The sequence below is a fragment of the Pelmatolapia mariae genome, linkage group LG4 (assembly GCF_036321145.2).
Source record: "Pelmatolapia mariae isolate MD_Pm_ZW linkage group LG4, Pm_UMD_F_2, whole genome shotgun sequence".
In the NCBI taxonomy this organism is placed as follows: Eukaryota; Metazoa; Chordata; class Actinopteri; order Cichliformes; family Cichlidae; genus Pelmatolapia; species Pelmatolapia mariae.
The window spans coordinates 23936228-23956179 of NC_086230.1; the positions used below are offsets into that span (position 1 = coordinate 23936228).

The 19952-nt window shown below is 43.5% G+C and overlaps 1 protein-coding gene across 2 annotated transcripts in view; it reads right to left on the minus strand.

Moving 5' to 3' along the window:
* adgrl1a (adhesion G protein-coupled receptor L1a) overlaps nt 1-19952 on the minus strand; it is a 94679-nt gene that overhangs the window by 39888 nt on the left and 34839 nt on the right. For both annotated transcript variants that reach the window (XM_063472035.1, XM_063472037.1), the window contains exons 2-4: nt 18074-18252; nt 4380-4593; nt 2677-2786 (exon numbers count right to left, since the gene is read on the minus strand). In XM_063472035.1, the coding sequence (XP_063328105.1) occupies nt 2677-2786; nt 4380-4593; nt 18074-18143 (394 nt within the window). In that variant the 5' untranslated portion in view covers nt 18144-18252. The remainder of the gene's footprint in view (nt 1-2676; nt 2787-4379; nt 4594-18073; nt 18253-19952) is intronic.

Sequence of the window (19952 nt, forward strand, 5' to 3'; positions counted from 1 at the left end):
AATTGTTCACCTTTTTGTCAAGACAACCAATGAAAAACATGTGTCAGGCTTAGATGATACCAGAGTGCCCAGCAATCCCAACCAGACGTAAATGATGGGGCATTACCAGAGCGATTAGCTGCAGCAAATTCAATTAATCTTGACAAATCTCTGCTGAGGCAGAACTGAAGAGAGCGACGCGCCCCCTCTCCTGGTAATTAAAAGTGGCCGAGTTGAGTGGCGTGTGGTGCGACGGTGACTAGGTTTTGGGATGAACAGTTCCAGCTCTGAGTCTGAATGTGTCAGGTCGTATTTAGTTTGTCAGATGAGCACACATACGTAGAGCAGCCTGCAGAGTTTGAGTAGTGTGCATCGCCTGTGTACGCACGCGTGTTTCTATTTTTGTGAGGGTGCGCAAGTTAAGTGTTTCTGCTTCTCCAGTGGAGGAGAGTGGCAGAGGACAGGGGTAATTGGCTCTTCTTTGTCACCTCAGACAAGCGAGACTTTATATCATAGGAGGATCAGCTTCCAATTTTCTAAGTCGTGCCATACTTCAGACACAATCAACAAAGTTTTTTTTTCCCCCAAACACAAGGAGGAAAAATGCAAGTCAGCAGCTATTTAATCATCCCTTTGATTGCCTTGCAGTGAGAGAACAAGCTCCCTTGTGCAGTCAGGGGAAAAAAGACAAGGTTAGAATGCATGAGGAGAGGAAAGCAGGCACAACTAAGTAATGCTACCTTGACCCTCTGTGGACAATGCAGGAAACCGAGCCACAGCACAGGACTATTAAAGGACTAACAAGCAAAGTCATATCGCTGTGGAGGGAAAAAATATAGCCACCACAAATATCAACTGGAAGAGAGGGAAACCAAATGTAGAGGACACTTCGAGAAGAACACTTATTACCACTAGGAAGGCTACGAATAAAAGCCACACCAGAAAATATCATCCAATGTAAGAAACCAAACTTCTCATATATGACTCTAGCCGCAACCTGAGTCAACACAGTCTCTCATAAACTAAGTGCACATAGCACTGAGCAGAGGAAGGGTGAGGACTGAAAAGTGGCACCTGGAAAACCCTGGATGATTTGCATATTTGTACCTGTAAAAATATAAATAAATAAATAACAGGGACAGCAAAAGAAAAATGATAGAGTGAAATGATAAGCTAGTGTGGCAAACTGGTGGTCAGAGAGTAAAAATAAAGGAAGAATAAGCGTAGCAGGGCAAAGAATAAAGATTTAAGACCATGGAGTGAAGATTGAAAGTCAAAGAGAGAGAAGAAGGGCTAAAAAAAGAGGTGATGCTGACTGTGAGAAATAATAAAGTGAGTGTGAGTTGGAGTCCTCAGAGAGAAGTGATGAAGAGGAGGGTGAGGAAGAGGAAAAGAAAAGGAAGTTAGCAGCTTGGTGTAGTCTTGATCCTGTGGCTCACTTCAACTGCACCTGAGGAAAAAGTAGAGACAGTTATCCCACACCCTATCATGAGAAATAAATAGCTCCCCCACCCCAGTAATGTCCTCTTGTCCTCCACCCCTCTGACACAACACTCTCATACTTCCCCACCACCCTTTCCTAAACCCCAAATTCTGCTTCTGCCCAGTGGAGGGGAGCGCCACTGCTCCTCCCCTCCAGCCAGGTGCACCTGCACAGTGAGGGGATCAATGCTGAGAGTAATAATACATGAGAGGGAGGAGGGGAGACTGAGCGGAGATTTTCACATGAGTGAGGATCAACACATCACCGTATAATCCTTGCTGTGTCTGCTCCTTTGGCGGTGTGAGTGTGCTCTTGTTTGTGTGTACATGCTTGCTCAGAATGGAAGATTCAAGAGAAGAGAGAAAAAAGCAACGGTGCCCCCCCCTCCCTTTTTGCAAGTGTAAGGTAGACTTGTGTGTTTGTGTGCGTGTGTGTGGGCATGTGTAGAGTCACACCTGCCACATAGTTTTGAGCAAAGCAGTGAGGAAGCCAGCCGTTACCATGGGGACATTAAATTGTGTGGCGCTCTAGGTCATGTGGTCTAAAATAAGCCCTTTGCTGTTTGTGTTAACATTCCTATTGTGAGGTGTGTTATACACACAACACCCCCTGCCTTAAAGTCTCACTGTGCCCAATTTTAATTTTTATTGGAAATCAGAGGGACAGCAAAGGTGTTTGGCACCAGATAAAGGCAGTCGCCTGCCCCTGGGTTAATCAGTGCATGAGTGTGGGGCGGTGTGCGTTACACTGCTGTGATTGCCAATAAGGGCTGACCCCATGTTTGCTGTGGGTGTGCGTAAAGTGCTTATCGGACCCTGTGTTTGTGGAGCACCTTCCCCCATGTGAAAATCCCTCTCAGCTACTGGTGCGTCAATCTGTCGATGAAGAAGAAAGGTTTAGTGCTCTGTGAGTGTGTGCGTGTATGTGCCTGCGCAGTGTATGAGAAAGAAGAGAGAGACAGAGAGAGCAGGTGAGGATGGCTGTCTGTCTTGTTTTGCTTTGACTGTGTTGAGAAAATCCAGAGAGAGCGAGTGAGCACGAGTGAGTATAAGAATGTCATCTTTTTTTAGGGTTCGGGGTGGGGTGGGGGGTGGGGGGGGGTTGAAGAGGACTAGAGAGGCTCAGGTGAGGGTATAGGGAAGGATGGGAGGGGCGGTGAATGGGGTGAGGGAGGGCGGGGAGGTGGAAAGGTGTGACAGGGTCTCAGTACTCACTGTAGGGGACACACTCATACTGGATCTCCAAGTACTTGTAGGTCCCTGGGCAGGGGTCTGGGAACACGTCTGACCCCGCAACCACCACACACTGAGTACGATTATTACACCTGTGAGATGAGACAGCAGGGTAGGAAGCGAGAAAAGAGAGAGAAGGGAGGAAGCAAGTAATAAAAATAATGATGAGTGCCATTGTAAGAAAGATAGGGAGGAGGGGTTGTATTCCAAAAAAAAAAAAAAAATATCTTCAGGCTCTGAAAGACAGAGGGAACGGTAGGGAAGGGAGTAATTTCACACTAGACTAGATCATGTGACAGCTGCACCCGAAGGGAGGTGGAAACAGAGGGGGAGGGAGAATGTTGGGGGGAAGAAGTGGGATGAAGGATACAGAGAAGCATGGAGGGAGGGAAGAGGCAGAGAGAGGGCGAGTGACGTAAGAACCTCCTCTCCTGGGGGATTGTGAGTGGGAGCAATTAGAGGTGAGAGAACAGGGAAGGACGAGGGGGGCTAAGGCAGATACTCTACACCACACGCACAGGGAAAACATTCATATGCACATAATACCTACATCTAAACCGCATCGCTGCATGCCTTCTCACGGTTGCACACACCGAGAAACACATCCACACAGGAGAAACGATACACATCCACACGCACGTGCACTTAGTTATTCTCACCACATAATCCTTCTCTATCCAGCTTTGAGCATTTCCCCACTGCGCAGTCTTTCTCTCCATTCATATCTCAAATCTCTGCTGCACTCTCTCTATCATCCTATCATTTCTACAAGTCTTTCTTCTTCCTTTACCCCCTCAATTTTCTCCTCCACCCCCTACTACTTCCCTCCCTCCCTTGCTCAAGCTAGCACCCCGTGCCTCCATTACAAGCGTGATGGATAGCTGGAAGAGAGCTTCCATTGATCTGAGCTAAAAGGAAGCAGATGCTGAGCACAAACACAGAGAGCAGCTGTAGGAAGCGCTACAAATACTCCAGCAATAAACATATAGATTCTCATGCATACATGAAACTAAGCGCACTCACACACTCGCGCGCACACACACACAATTCCATACAAATAAAAGTTTTGCCAAGACGCAGCAGCGTTAGTCAAGTATGCTGACTTCAGTGTTTCCCAAAAGAAACGGTTGAATGCACAAGTTCAAGTGCCCCCCGGCAAATTGCCTGTTAGTTATTTTTAAGTGAAGAGAAGTAAATAAAATCCTGGAGCAAACACACATTAAACAACTAAACTTCTTTCAAATATTAATGCTTTTCCCCCCTTCTTTCATGTACTTAAAGTTGGAAGATACTAATACTTTACTAACAATTCCACCAGTATAGTCTCAAACTTCATTATAATGTTAGCAAGAGCTGTCACTAAGAATAGTTAGTTGATAACAATTTCCTCCCAAATTGTGCCACCTGCTACAATTATTGTCATTTTATATTCTTAATTAAATAAAAATGAAACATTAAATTACATTTAAGGAAAGCCTCAGTTTGACATTGGTTTTACTTAATTTTATTACAAAAACAGATCTACAATTTGCCACGAGGTGCCCAAATTGTGCATCTGAAGAGGAAAAGCAAGGAAAAATCTAGAGGAACTGTGTTGTGAAATAAAATCTTGTTTCCTCTGCCAATACCAGGCTCTTACTCTGCACAAACACACACACACGAGATCTAAACAGATCAATAGTCACCTCTGTGACATTATCTTGAAGGCGTCGGGCAGGTAGCACTGCACATTCTCCATCTGAAAGGGGTCTGCGTCACAGATTTTGTCATCGGTGCGGCCATAGTTAGCCGTCTCAATCATGATGACATCACTTCCAGGGCAACGCAGCTCGATCGGGTAGCCTTCACACGCCAGCTCCCGGCGCATCAAACCGAAGGGCATCATTGACCGGCTCAGAGCTGGAGAGGAAAGAGAGAGAAGCAAAGTTATTGATAACTCAATGAACCTTAATATACACTTTTAGGAGGCACCTCATTGTTCCGTGTAATTGTAAATCATATATACATGTTTGACAGGAGCAGGTGGTATGAAAGTGGTTCCTGCTGTCCTCATGTAAAACACAAACGAGCCATTATTGACTTGCCTTCATTGAATGGTAATTTTGCAGTGCTACTGATGCACAGCCTGGCCCACCACTTTCCACATATTGGCATGAAGGATTTGCAGACATACCAGCTTTTGCAATGAGATACTGCACCACTTGTGAAACAAACTGTGAGAGTTTCAAATGTTAACAAACTCCTACACACTGCCAGACAGCAGCTTATCATACTCATCCCAATGTACTTTCTCGCATCTTTTAGTGTATTCTACCTATCAGAAATGTTGGATTAGGTCTGAGCAAGAGAGGAAATAGAGGTGAAAGAAGTAAAAAAAAAAAAGAGACAGAGAGCATCTGTATGCATTTTCAACTCTGGTGTGTACACCATTTGCACACCCACTGCTAGTAATCAGCTGTCTGAGAGGCATGTCAATGTACTGCTGCGGCTCTGTGTGGAGAAGGGTCAGCAGGGAAAGCGGGGTACTCAGGGTTAATCACTGAGCCAGGCTGAGAGGCATGAAAGAGGCCTGCAAAGAGGTGCTGAGAGAGACACTCATTGCCTCTCCAGCTCTCTCCATAACTGCATACCTTTCCAACTGCTTCTCCATTCAGCCTAAAAAAAAAAAATGGCTGCCAGCTTCCTTTACAGTGCAGGTGGAGGCAGGGGCACAGAGACTGAACAGAAGTAGACAGGAGTAGAGTGAGTGATCTGGAAGTGAAACTGAAGGACAGCCAACGCTCCTTTGGTGAGCCTCATGCCAGGCCCTGTGAGAGCTGCTATCCGTGGTACTGAACTGACTAAAACTTCTTTTGGGAAAATGGCATCCTTAGATTTGGAGCTGCTTCAGAGACAGCTAGGTGTGGAGCTGTCCGCTGTCCTGAAGGACCAGAAGGCTTTGACCGAGATCTCCTTTGCAGTGTCAGTAAGGAGGACATGATACATATTACCCAGATGGTGGGAATCCTGTGAAATCTACACAGAGTGGCGGTAGGTGTACTTTAACAGGGTGCAACTTCTTTATAAACCAAGGCTTTCACTATACAGCGCTACCCCTTGCCAGACAGGCTCAGCAGCAGACAAGGGCACTGAGTCAGCCCCTCTCCCCCACTACTCTTAGTGCTGGAACCCACAGAGCAGGGCTGTTTTCCTTTTCTGACACTGAGCTAGCAGTGCTTAAGTTTCAGCCACTGTCCATTCAGAAGGAGTGCCCATCTGGGTCAATGTCAATGTCAGTCATCCCAGACATGCTCTGCAGCACTGTGCTACATGATTCACTGCCATCAGACTTGCTCATATTTCTAAATGCCACCCATTTATGCAGCAGGGACTTCAGTTCAGTTGTGTAACTAACGCCATTAAGGCTGAATGACTAGCACAGACAGACTTCAAATCTTTTATGCCTCGCCAGAATGCAGTGCCAGTGCCAAATCACAAAGGCCTAAATGCAAAAGCGCATACTAATTAAAGCACATGGAGATGCAAACAGCAGGCGAGGCCAGACAAACAAGTCCACACTCAAACGCACAAGACCCACAGAAGCAAATTAGCACATACGCAGACGCACTGTGCAGACGAGTATGCAAGATCACATTCAAGCACACATACACTTGCACACATCCATGCATACACACAGAGTTCTTGTGTCACAGTGGGGATACAATGCGTAGTGTCAGTGTGTGGCCTTGTCGTCTTAACTACCCTGTGGTGTGAATACACAGCAGTGTACAGCTGGCCAGTGATTATAACCTTACAATGAGCCAAGAGGGAAGTAAAAGTGAAGCGGGCCACCAGGAGTGATCACATTTTGTCAGCTTACACTGTAGGTTGGCGCAAAGAATATTAGTCCCTACCAGAGGCAGCAGCTCACACATTAACCACACTTTACATACCAAGCAAATTTAAATGGTAAATACAGCATTTCTGGCTTTTCAGTTCCATATACTGCCACTGAGCTGCGAAGATCTCCTTTAAGCTATTTCTTCAGCAGAGTTTCAAAAGAAGTGCATATATTTACAGTACTGTGTAAACATCTTGAGCCACTTGTCATTTCTTTATATTTTGCCTCTAAGAAGCCAGACGTTTTCTAATTTTGGTAAAAGTGGTCTTGAGCACCAGGCTTTCTGATGGTATTTCAAACTTTTAATTTGGACACTGACTCTATTTTCTCAATTTCAGTCTAGTCCTTGACCCTTTTCAAAGAATTTAGTTTTGTTTGTTTGTAAAGGCACTTAACACTGCACTATGAATAATTTATAGGCATATAAAAGACAACTAACTAAAGAATGAACGTGTTGAGTCCACACAAAACAGACAACGTGGCTTATCTCCTGATTTAAAAAGATTTGACCACACTGGAAAAAATGAATTGGCAGAACTAACTAACTGGGCTCTATCCACAGTTCACTAAGCCTTTATCAGGAAAGGTCTCAATAGACACCTGTCAAAAAGTTGTTGGTAAGGAAAAAAAAACAGGGAAAAGAGGCGAGGTACGCCAAATAACACAAGAACTGGACTGAAAATCAGTGGAATGATCAGTATGTACAGGGAAGGTCAGGAGAGAGGTGCAACAGTGAGTGTCCACAACCTTCTGTAAAACACAATGAAGGCTAATGGAGGCTTTTGAGCTCTATTTCAGGCAGTAATGTAGACACCACTGCCTGAAATGGAGTTGGGGTGTGGGGATCTTGTCAAAATTGACGAAATTATGAAAAGTACCATCAGATTTTGAATCACCATGCAACACCATCTGGAAAGCAACTGATTGGCAATGGCTTCATGACAATGATCTCAAACATACTGCCAGTACAGTAAAGCACATCTGGTTAGAAAACACACACATACAAACGAACAACAGAACACTATCAATTATGGACTGACCTCCCCAGAGCCCAGACCACCACATTATTGAAGCAGGATGGCATCATCATGACAGAAAACAGAACAAAAGGCAGCCAACATCCAAAAAACAAAGACCTTAGAATTTCTTTTAAGTAGCCTCGAGAACTATTTTACTGAACACTACTTAAAGAAGATGCAAGAAAGCTTGCCTAAGACAGTTCAGGCTGTATTGCAGCAAAAAGGTGAATAATAATGGCTCAAGACATTTGCACAGAACTTTTTGCACAAAGCTCAACAATGTACCTTTCATTCCTTGTATGCATGCTGATAAGCTTTATATAATTGTGAAATATTATGTGGGATATCTCACTTAGATCTTACAGTTACACTTTATATAGTCAATGACTAGGCAAAAGTCTACTGAATCACAATGATATGTACTTGGTTATGAAACATTACCAAATTTATGCAGAGACTGTTGTATGGACCTAAATCCGTTGTCTTTTTTTCCCAGGTATATCTTTCTCTGGCCCAGCTGTTACAGCATATATTTAGCCTTAATTGAGCACAGCCATTATGAGCCAGTAAATTTCAGTGTGGCAGCTAGATAACTATCCTATTTCTAGCACCCCTGCAAATCTCTGCTTGTGTCATTAATATATCATATTTCACACCTACATAATTCAGAACAACGCAACCACTTTTTGACAAGTTGCAGTTCTAAGGTGGGTTTTAAAGCTTAGATATACAGAAGGATTCATCTTGGATCCATGCAGAAATTTCTGAATGGTGTATTCACAACAAGCACAGACCTTAACTTGAGGGATGGATTCAGTGTCTATGTGTGTGTGAGAGGGTGTGTGTATGTGGTAGCGTGCCAGCCAGATGGCCTGAGGCCTAGCTGGAGCTGTGGCTGGCTCTGAGCTGAGCTGAGATGAGATGAGCAGAGGATAAGCTTGGACTGGCCATGGGCTATGATTGTCCTTCACTCTGCAGGAATCCATTAAGGTTTCAGGGTCTCTTTAGCCAGCACACAGAGACACACACAATAACACACATGGGCATTTAGTCTTGTCTGTCAGACTCATAATAGCTGAATGAAGTGACTTTCTCTGCAGCAGCCATATGTATAGGTGGATGTAATCCCTCGCAGTGAGACTATGATTTATCTCCTGTGGTGTATAAAACTGCATTAACAGCCACCGTGCTCAAGAAATGCTACCAATTGTTACACATACCAATAATGGGCCAATTCAGTAATTATACAAGCTGATTTTCAGGGATGTGGCAGAGTGGAAGTGACAGAGGTCACGCACACACAGCCACACAGCCAGAGCCCTGGTGTCACTCCAGGGCAGCTGGTGTGAAGGGCTGAAGCGGTTGGCTTCAAATAGAAGCTCCATACAAATTAAGAGCAACAGAGAGAACTGATTGGATTTGACTCATTATCCTCACACAGTAATTAAAGCCTGAGGGTGGATAGATGCTTGAACCATCAGACAAGAACATAATTTTGCACAAGTCAATCTAGACTTTGCATGCTCATATGCTCTCTACTGCTGTTAGTCTTTAAATCTATTCTTAATCTTCTGTCTGTAGCTGCAGTGCACATAACAACTTTGCGCGCAAATCCGATATAACTGATGAGGAGCGATAAGAAAATCTTACCTGCAACCAGAGCCATGCCCAACACTTGAGAAAAGTTAAGAGAAAATGTTTGGTCTGTTATGTCAGTACTGACTAAAACAGGTGGCATTCAAAACGATTTTACATTTTCTGTATGAACAGACAAAGATTTGTCTCCATCAGCGGCGTTGTGCTTTCAAACATAAAAGCATCTTGATTTCACCACCTCAGACAGTTTGACCTTGGGCTGTGTTATCACTGAGGCTCTCACAGAAACTATAGTGTCTTTCTCTGTGAAAGTTTGGCCTTGGAGGTATCCAGCAAGTATGCGACTGAGTCACAACAGGAGATTATACTTGTGGAGCTCTGTGGCTCGTGGTGTGTGCTTTTGGAAGAGTGTTTTTTTGTGATGATATGATCAGTCCCTTTAGCCTCGCTGTCTCCCAATACTACTCATTAGCCTAGCACTGAAGCATAGAACTGGAAACATTTTGTCCAGTAGTGGAGAGGTTTCTTGTTATATCACAGTGCTTAAAATTAAATTTATGTTAAGCCCTTGAAGCTAATAGGTCATTTTCCTATTTTTGCCCACATATACCAGTGGTATTATTAAAACACCTCTTACATCTACATATACCCTCAGCATCAGAGCTAACGCGAAGAGCTAACTCCCTCATAAGTTTTAGGTTAGTTCTTTAGTAAAGCTGGCGAGGAAGAACAAGTAATTTTACAGTCATTGGACAGAACTGAGAGGTCTCAGTGATGGGGATCCCTCTCCAGCTGAGAATCATCCCAACCAATTTCTAGAGCTCCTTATCAGCTTAGTGCTGCATCTTAGCGACTCACTTAGCACTGCGAGTTAGCGTAATGACTCACTGGAGCATGGCCTGTCACCACAGACAGGCTGAGGCGATGTGGCCAGAACTGTCACATTCAGGCAGCCTTCAAGCTGAGGAGTTGTGACAAAGTGACATGCTGAGACAAACCTAAAGGCCTAACATGAGGGTGCGAGGGGTGGGGGCAGCCTGAGCTTGTGGGACAGTGCGTGTGCATGTGTGTGTGTGAATTTGGATGGGAGGGAGAAATGCTGGCCTCAAAGCTAGGATGCTATCTCATCTCTGACTCCTCCGCCTGTCTGCTGCAGGCAAAGGAGACAGAAGAGATGAGATGAGGAGTGACTGTATAGGGAGTCACCAGTCTTGCTATAAGGTCAGAACACAAAGCAGTGCCAAAATGACACACATCCACTGTGATGGAGCTGAGTCGCACTAGCACACAGGAGGAAGAAATGGAATGGCACAGCAAATGAGACAGGGTAACAATGGAAAAAGATAGAAACCTTCAAACAAAGTGCTGGCAGCAGATGAGCATAACGACTATTCTTTGTGGAGGCACAAGGTCAGTGACATAAAAGAAATGAGGCAGACAGATTCGTGGGAGAGGAGACCTCCTATTGTTTGGATCTGCTCAATAAGACAGCTTCTCTCCTCAGCAGCCCCGTCCTCTAACAGAACTGAATTACAACATAGCCCATAACATTACATCATTCATAAGAGAATTAAATGTGCCCCTGTTGGAAACGGGATACTTACACTCTCACACAACACACACTCAGGCATTTGCAATTACGGACAAGCACATACACACAAACTCTCGCAGGCAAATGCACACAAGCTCTACCCATCATCCATCCTCAACCTCAAGAACTCTCTCTCGCTCTGTGCGTTGACAAACTTTGCTGTGGGGGGAACTAGCAGGCATTGCATAGATATTAAGACGGGTGGTTAAAAAAAACGCTGAGACACTGAACAACATACACACAAACTTGAGGAGGGAGGCGAGACGGGACGTGCTCATACTGTCAAACCACTTCATTGCTAGCCCTGGTGCCTAATTATGCAATAAAAGTGCCTCAACACGGGGAATCGGCATAGCCCAAAATAAAAATCAGCCTGCCTAAAAAGTAGGAGATTCACCGGGTGTAAAATATCCTCCATCTCCCCGGGGAAGGGAGCAGTGCTACAGGCCCAGCACAACTCTATTCTGTTCTCTGTTTCCAGCACATATCAGAGGAGGCAGGCCAGCAGACAGTGAGTCAGACCTAGATTCATATAAACACTGTGCTGGAGTAAAACTGCAGGTGCTGCAGGGAAACAGCCACAGGGATGAGGGAGGAATGGAGTAGAGACAGAGAAGCAGAGAGAGGAAAGCGGGGAAGTTGGCGAGGAAATGAAAAGCAGAAGCAAGTGATGAGAAAAAAGAAAGTCAAAGTGTGGAGGAGAGAGGGGAAGACGGAGTGAGTAGCTTGTGCGGAGTGCTGTCAGAAAAAAAGTGTGTGCAAGTATGAGTCTGTGTGTGTGTGTGGATTTGAAAAAGTCGTAAGTCGCAACCGGAGACCTGTTAGGAAAGATGAGTGTCAAAGCCCGGCCTCGCTGCTGCATTAGACACTTAATTAACCTCCTTATACACTAAGCCAAAGGTCTGGACGCTTGGACAGTGTGTGTGGGCCTGAGTGTATTTTCACTTTGCATGTTTATGAGGTGATCGATCTGTTTGCGAGTATACTTATGTGGTTAACTACAGCATGGAGGATTTTGTGTGCTCCTCTACTTTCATGTTTTCATAGCTACAGCATGAATTAAAATATTCCTCCTACACTTACAGGCCATTGTATTCACTTGCACTGTAATGAGTAACACTGTGAGTTTCCTCCTCACTCTGTGTTTTTCTTTTTCACCTCGCACCATCCCTCAATCCCTCATCTAATTTCATCCACCTGGAAACTATCTCATTTACCTTTACTCACTTGTCCCCGGCACACTCCCCTCATTCTCCCCACCTCTTAGCTTCACCTTCCTTCCCAGCCCTTCACCTCTAGTTTCTCGTTCCAATTCCATTCTCCTCCTTTACTCCCTTTCATTGTATTGCCAGCCTCTCTGCTGTCATCTAGCTCTCTCTTTCTTCGCTTCTCTACTCTTTCTGCCCTTGGTTTCCAGCCGTAAGCTGCTGCTATTAACTATCACTCTGCAGTCCACAGAACACGAGATAAGCAAATGCCCGCATTCTTAATCACATAACATGCTTGATACATACACACCTTTGTACATGTTCACAAACCAGCTCTCTCACATACACACACATGCAGTCCTGTACGGCTACAAAGCCTCAAAGTTACACACCACGGCCCGGAGAGAACAGAGGCAGCTATCACACGACTGCACAAACAGGAACACAGTACTCAATCCTTGATGTAGAAGCTTGTTTGCAGTACACAAATCAATGTACACAAACTAACATGCCCTTGCATACACACGACTACAAGCAAACACAAACACACAAACAAAATGGGCGCAAACACACATACACTAACACGAATGAATAAACAAAAAGGCACAACCCCTGTATACAGTCACAAGCACATGAGAGCGGCGTGCGTCATCTTCAAAGCAAGGTTTGAAAGAACACGCCGCCACACTGCCCGGTCGGTCCCTCCTTCTCCCACCCACCCCCCAATGCCCAATATATGTTCAAAGGCCATCCATTAACCTTTCACTCACACAGGCCTCTCTGTGATCTACTGCTCTCAGCCAAGGGCTTTGAAGAGCACAGTAACTCTCAGCACCAGGGAGAGAGCAAGGGAGGTAGCAAACGAGATATGACAGAAGGCAGAAAGAGGCGAAGAGAAACGAATAACAACGACAAGAGATGTGCGCTGCTAACGGACGGGAGGCAGAGGGTAAGGAAAGGAGGAAAATGTGGCTTGCAGGAGGCAGCGGGGTTAATCTCAATGATGGAGGCTAGATAGAAAGTGGGGTCGAGTGATGGGGAGAGCTGAGAGTTTAAAAAGGAGGAGAGCAGAAACGGTGATGGGCGAACAGAACGGGCGGCCAGGAAAGAGACAGGAGGGAGTGTGCAGGGAAGTATATCGCAGCGCAGAAAGGGGGTATAATAGCTTAGGTTTTAGGGGAGGGAAAAAGCTGAGAGACTGGATGAAAATGAGAGGAGAGGAGAGAAGTGAGAAGAACTGACTGTTGCAAATAAGATGAGAAAGCAACAAAAGCTTGAAAACACACACACAAGGGGCACTGAGAGAGAATAAGGAGAAAAAAGGCTTTAGAGCAGCTCTTTATTGCAAAATCCAGATGATATGCAATATTCACAAGCCACTAGATTAGCAATTAGTGTCAGTAAAGGCTGTGGATTTCAGCTTTATGAAAGAGAAAAGCCACGCTAAAGCATACTCAAAGGTCATTTTCAGACAAAATGGGAGCGTTTACTTGTCTCAGTGAACACACAACTAGGCTGTTTGGATGGCCTTGGTCTATAAAAATCCAAGCTATTAGAAATTTAAAAACTGAACTTGTCTCTATAGTTTATTATTTATGTCATTTAAGTCCAACAATAGTTAACCGCCTCTGTGATCCTGCAACTAATATTTGTGTCAAAGGAGAATTGACCAAAGTTAGTAACTGTACTCTTCTACTGAGAATCCTTCCCATGTGAACTTGGGGATGTGAAATACACAAGACTGATCGAGATTCATAACACCGAAGTTACCGTGTAGAATTAATTACAAATAATAAATCACTACAAAGTACCAGGTGTTGCAAGCAGGAGCAATGTGAACCTGACAGGATACAACATGCCTGTCTCTAAGAAATTCTGTTTTTCCAATTACAGTGTGGTTGCACATGTAATCAGTCACTGTCTGAATTATGTTCAGAGGCACCTTAAAAAAAATAATTATATTAAACTATGCTGAAGCTGCCAGGATAGTAGCTGAGGTAACACAGGAGACTAATTTTGAATTAAGTTCAGACAACAAATGTACTTGACTGAATATATAGATAGATAGCTATATATATGTATATATATATAAATATATATATGCTATAGCTGCCTTAAATTAATTTGTTTAAATTAATTACAAACAGTATTTGTAATTACCAAATCCATTTTTGCTTCTGTAATAGGTATTCCACTATTACACACCAGGTCTTTAATCAAAGTGATATTTTTAATGCTAAAATATAATTATTGCTGTTATCCATGAATTTTCAAATTTACTGTTTTACAAAAAAGCAGAAAAAAATGTGAAGCACATTATGATTTTTTGATTAAGATGCCATTTTTTATTTGCATTCCTGAGAAGAAAATTTGTCTTAGTGACTGAATGTTACACTTGATTAATTTCTGACTTCTCAGAGAAGTCCAATGTGTTATTTGCCAAATAAATAAATAGAAAGGTAAATATATACGTTTTTGACAGATTTCTAAAATATATGTTTTTTGTTTTCTGATAGGCTATTTAATGAGTGTGTTAAACACACACACACACACACACACACACACACACACACACACACACACACACACACACACACACACACACAAACACACACACATATACTTCATTTCATGTCTTAGATCTCTATCCACAAAGATGTGCAGTGAGTGCTTAAATATGACCATAAAAATGTTAGTGGGTACTGTACTACATATGAGCAAGAACATACAAACCACTATGACAATTGTAGTGAAACCTGAAGTAAAGCAAAAGGAAGAGCTAATACAGTTTTGTCACAGCATTTTTGTCACAGCAGTCGATCACTTTCTTTAAATCTTTGAGGTAGAACACTGACTTTGTAGTTCTAAAAGTATTTATGAATGCAAATTAATTGCATTCAGAATTAATTTCAACAAGGAAGGGATCTTTACTATGTTCCCGTCATGGACTCATTTAAATGCAACTGAATCTAATCAACTAATTCCACGCACAGCTTCAGTGCTCTGCTTGACATATACTCAAGCAAAAAGTGTAGAGCTGTGAGTTAACAAAATGAAGGGAATAAGGAAATACAAAATGCTGCTTGTGAAGCCTCAAAGTTACATGCTGTTTAGGAAAGTACACGGCGACGAAAAGCTATGTGTTAGTAGCACTCTTTTATTGCCTCCTCTAAAGATATTATTGGCATAAGCCTGTCAGAGTCAGCTCTTATGAATTTATGAGTAGGTCACTGTTTTAAAATTACAATTTTAATATTTCTGCAGGACTGAAAGACGTGTCTTTAACTGTGCAAATTCAATATTGGATTTTAAGACCCTCACTCACTCATTTTTTTTTTTTTTTTAAATCTTTGCTCCCACTTTTAAATTTAGGATATGGCAACATTTGGACCTGGAAAAAACTGTCAGCTCAGACATTTAAAAAAAAGCATCTGGCTTGCAACAGCATAGTGAATTCTTTATGTAGCCCATGGAAAAAAAGAGAAAAAAAAAACACCGAGCCCTGCATTACAGAAAGCAAAAGCATACACTAAGAACAGTCCCCATTCAAACATTGTGTCACCCTCGGAGAACAGTCGAGAGACTAAGCACTTTGTTGAGAAGATGTGTAAAAACAGCTAGTCCCCTATCCTTAAATAATAGCTACTGTTCAGGGGAAAAGGCAGGGAAGAAAAAAAGCCAGGCAGAGGAGGGGAAGACAGATAAAAATGTCTGCGTGTGCACTAAAGGACCAGGGGCCTTTCCACACGACTGATCTGAGAGCAAAGGCTTAAATACAGGGGAGATGAGAACAGATTCAACCAGTCAGCTGGCACTGCCATCCTGGTATGAGTGGCACACACAAACACACACAAAAAGGCTCATACACACATCTATCTGGATATGTCAGCACTCTCACATAAACACAAAGATCCATACAGACTCTCACATGCACACATCACCATGCACTCATGGACATACAGGCACATTATGCACTATACTGTATGCTTGCAAATTCATACCCATCACATTGCAGACTGAAAGGACCTACAAATAGCCTTGTAATGGTCTTCCTGCCACCACTGGTGCACATAAATACGAATACACATGCACACAGCAACGCTTTACGCTGTGCTAAATGAAAGTTCTGTGTCAGGGCTTCATCACGTACAGCGCAGCTGCCTGCAATGCCTGCCACATTAAGCAAGCCTAATGGGCTTTCAGATCAGCAGCACTGTGTATGAAGGGTGGTACATTCTCAAGCATTCTGTGGAATCAGCGGGACATTCTGTTTGTCAAGGTACGCATGTCAGGCTGTCAGGGAGACTGCCGGGACAAAGGGGTGGAGGGATTTTCTATATGCCAGTATGATTATGACTTTATTTGCTTGTGTTAGTATGAGTTTGTATTCACAGATGAAAATATTGTTTTTTTGTCTCACGCAGCCATTGGATCTCAAAGACAAATGAAAAACTGCACAGTGATTTAAGGGGATAAATATTCACTATGCGAGGCGTACGTGTACAAAGCTCATGCTGGTTAAGAACATTTGCACTAAAGAGCTACTTCCAGAGGAGAATAAATGGGTGTGTGTTAAGGGTAAATATTAGAATGTGCAGCCAGGAGCAGAGTGAGGTTAAAGCATCGCAGATTAGTCGGGACACGGAGGAGGAGCAGGGAGTACACATTAGACTGTGAAGCCATGTGTGATGATCATGCAGGTTTCCAAATGAGCTTTGATTAGTCTAAGAGGGATTTCAGCAGATCTCATCACATCAAAACCCTCCGCTCTTCCTTTAAATTCTACTTCCCTTGTTCTCCTTTCTTTTTCTCTCCTGCTCCTCTGGTCACACTATAAAAGAGAGAATGAATTTCAGCCAAAATTTGACTGCCAAAATTATGTGCACCAAAACAGTGTGGGTGAACATGAGCCAATGTAAATGTGCGATGTGCCTGATTCTAACAGAAAAAAAAATCTTCTTAATTTCATCCAACCAAATGTTCTGTCTGTGCGCTGATAGTGATTGTGACTGATTATTGCTGTATTATTACTGTTCCCGAAGTGCCAGGTCACGCAGATAGGTGGAGGCTTATTTTCATACAAATATATACACCCACAAGTAAAACACAAAGCAACATGATGCCAGTGGCCTAATGGAACACAACATGGGCCACACAGATCTGATGCAACCAAAGGAGAAAAAGAATATCTTCTCAAATTAGAGCCACACCTGTCCAATCATAGCTTTCACTGGGGGAATGTTAAAACCAATATTGATATCAGCACTAATATGAAAACACACCTTACTGTTCCCCACTTTCTTCATCGCTAGCTCCTCCCTGCGGTAACCATGTGTCCTTAAGCTCCTCCTCTTCATTCTGGCTGTCCATCACCCAGCGGCTCATTGGCACAGAGTTGACGGAGAACATACAGCAGATGGTGTGCTGCTGTCTGTGTGGCAGGCCACTAGCAGGACAACCAGCAGCCCCTCCTTTCCCTCCTCGGCACGCTGCCTACCCCTGCAATTCCCGTTCCTTCCCTCATACACATCTTCCAACAAATACACAACACCCTCCAGCATCACTTCATCCCATCCAGGTCACCTGCTGCCAGGCTTACAACAGCTAGCGCACATGCGACACAAAACGAAACATCTTATGGTACATGGCACATTCAAGGAGGTCACACATATGGCACCATTACATGCACGGATTCCCCCTTATTCTCTTGCCACGCTCCAACTAACATCAAGATGACAAGAAATTTTATTGACATTCTCACATCCACCTTGCTCAGACACTCTCTCTCTCTGTCTCCTGTAGAGAGAGTTCAGTTAATGAAGTGCAGCTTTTCTAGCCTGGTCAGCAAGTCAATACACTTACAACCTTCATCACATGTATAAATATTGCATCCTCATTTGCAGTAACCTCAGGCCAGGCCGGCTACAAGTAACGGTGAAACCAGCAGGAGCTTACGGTGTGTAAAACAGTCTAAGCTGGCTCGTTGAGTTAAAACAGAATCTTAACGCATAAATTCTGAATCCAGATGCACACATGTGCACTCGTCATGATATAGACAACACTATAAAATTGTCATATTACATACCCTGTGAGGATGGAGCAATGTTGCTGGAAGCCACAGCACAAGTGAAGACGATCCAGACTGCAAGAGCCATGCTTGAGGCCGAGAAGTGTAAGGAACTGGTCTAGGTGGTCAGAGGTGGTCAGCAGGCACAGGTGAGTTGGGGGGCACTTCCTCAGCTTACACCCACCTTGAGGGTGAACCTGCAGGCAAAGCGGAAAGAAAAAACACGGAATTAGGAGCCTCTTAAAATTCTGTATGTGCATTCATCAACAAAAAGGAAATTATTTTTTCTTCTCTGTACAACATTTAAATAAGACGAGAGGAGAGGAGAGGAGAGGAGAGGAGAGGGGAGGAGAGGAGAGGAGAGGAGAGGAGAGAGGCTCCCCCTGTGGTGGTCAGGTAGAATGATCAGTTGGGAAATCGGAGGCCATTTTGTGCAAGATGGCTTGGCAACAGCTGTTGCCACTACCAGCTCATCACTCTCAAGTGTTTGGATGCTTGATTGAATCAGACTTGCTACAGATGTTTTGGGGCTGTTAACAGAGTTATTTTCACGTGAAAAATGCATGTCTTCTCTATGTGTGCGTGTGTTTGTGTTTGCAGGCGTGCATACAAATCGAGACAGTGAAAAGTGGTGACTCAGTCAGCAGTGCTGCGGGGTTCACACATCTCATTTGCCTAATGAAATAAATCACAATCTGGAACTTGAGCTCTGATTTTTTGACAGTGGAGCCTGCTCTGCCCCTTCAGGGGCTAGAAGGCAGAGAACAGTAAAGATGGTATCGTTATAGCTAACACTGCTCCTGCTGAGTTTGCTGACGGAGCAGACAGATTGGTCTACATCTCTTTGTGTTGTATGAGTGTTTGTTTGTTTTAGTGGGGAGCCAGTTGCTTTGTCTTATTTCATTTACTGCATGATACACACACATGCTCTCTCACACACATGCTGGGATACTGTATGGAGTTTTTATTGACTCCATTCATTTTCTGAGCATGTGTTCTATACCAGTTTCAACTAACCTACAGTCAGCACTTTACTCTAGCCACATAACATAACGCATGCCGAATATTATTTAAGTCCACTCAAGAACACCACCAAAATACACACTTGTGACTTATCAGGGTCTGGATACAAGACCTTTGGATATGTCTGCAGTATGTGGCATTGGGGCTCTAGTAGATTTGGGGACATCATGGATGGCCTTGCTCCATGGTATGGTCTGTTGAGTTTGGATTTGGGATCAGTGCTTTGGCTTTTCTGGTTGTATTTCTTGGGTTTCCTCAGGCCCTTTTTTGCAGTATGAGTGCATTTTCCAGCTTGGTGGTGCCAACACCATGAGCAGGATGCTTTGCTCCATTTTTTTTTAGCTTTCTGGGATGTGTCAATGTAACATTCAGATGTAGAGCATCAACTTTTCCATTCACTTTGGCTTTCAACAGTTTTAATGTTGTGGTCGATGGTCTATTGTGACAGTTTTAGCTCCACATATTTGTGTGAGATAAAAAACCTAATCCTAATCTAGAGCCCAACTTTCCAAATGCAAGCAAATTTATCTCGCTTAATCACACACAAAGATCAAACATAAAAATCTAAGATTGTGATAAATCTTTAAGATGACAGATCTAGTGCATATTGCAGACTATGTGACATCCTCAAATAGTTCAGAGAAATTTTTATCATACTATGCGTATATCTGTACAAAAATAAATATAATCCTAATCTTGATTATAAACCTGAACTCAGAATACAAAACAGACAGTTGGGATTATAAAAGTCCCTGCATTTTTCATTTATCAAAGCTTTTCATCCTGCTAAATATGTCAACACACACAACATCACGCAGGCATGGCAGTGCTTTTCATCTGGTAGCAAAGACGGCAGGGCGTGAGCGGCTTCGCC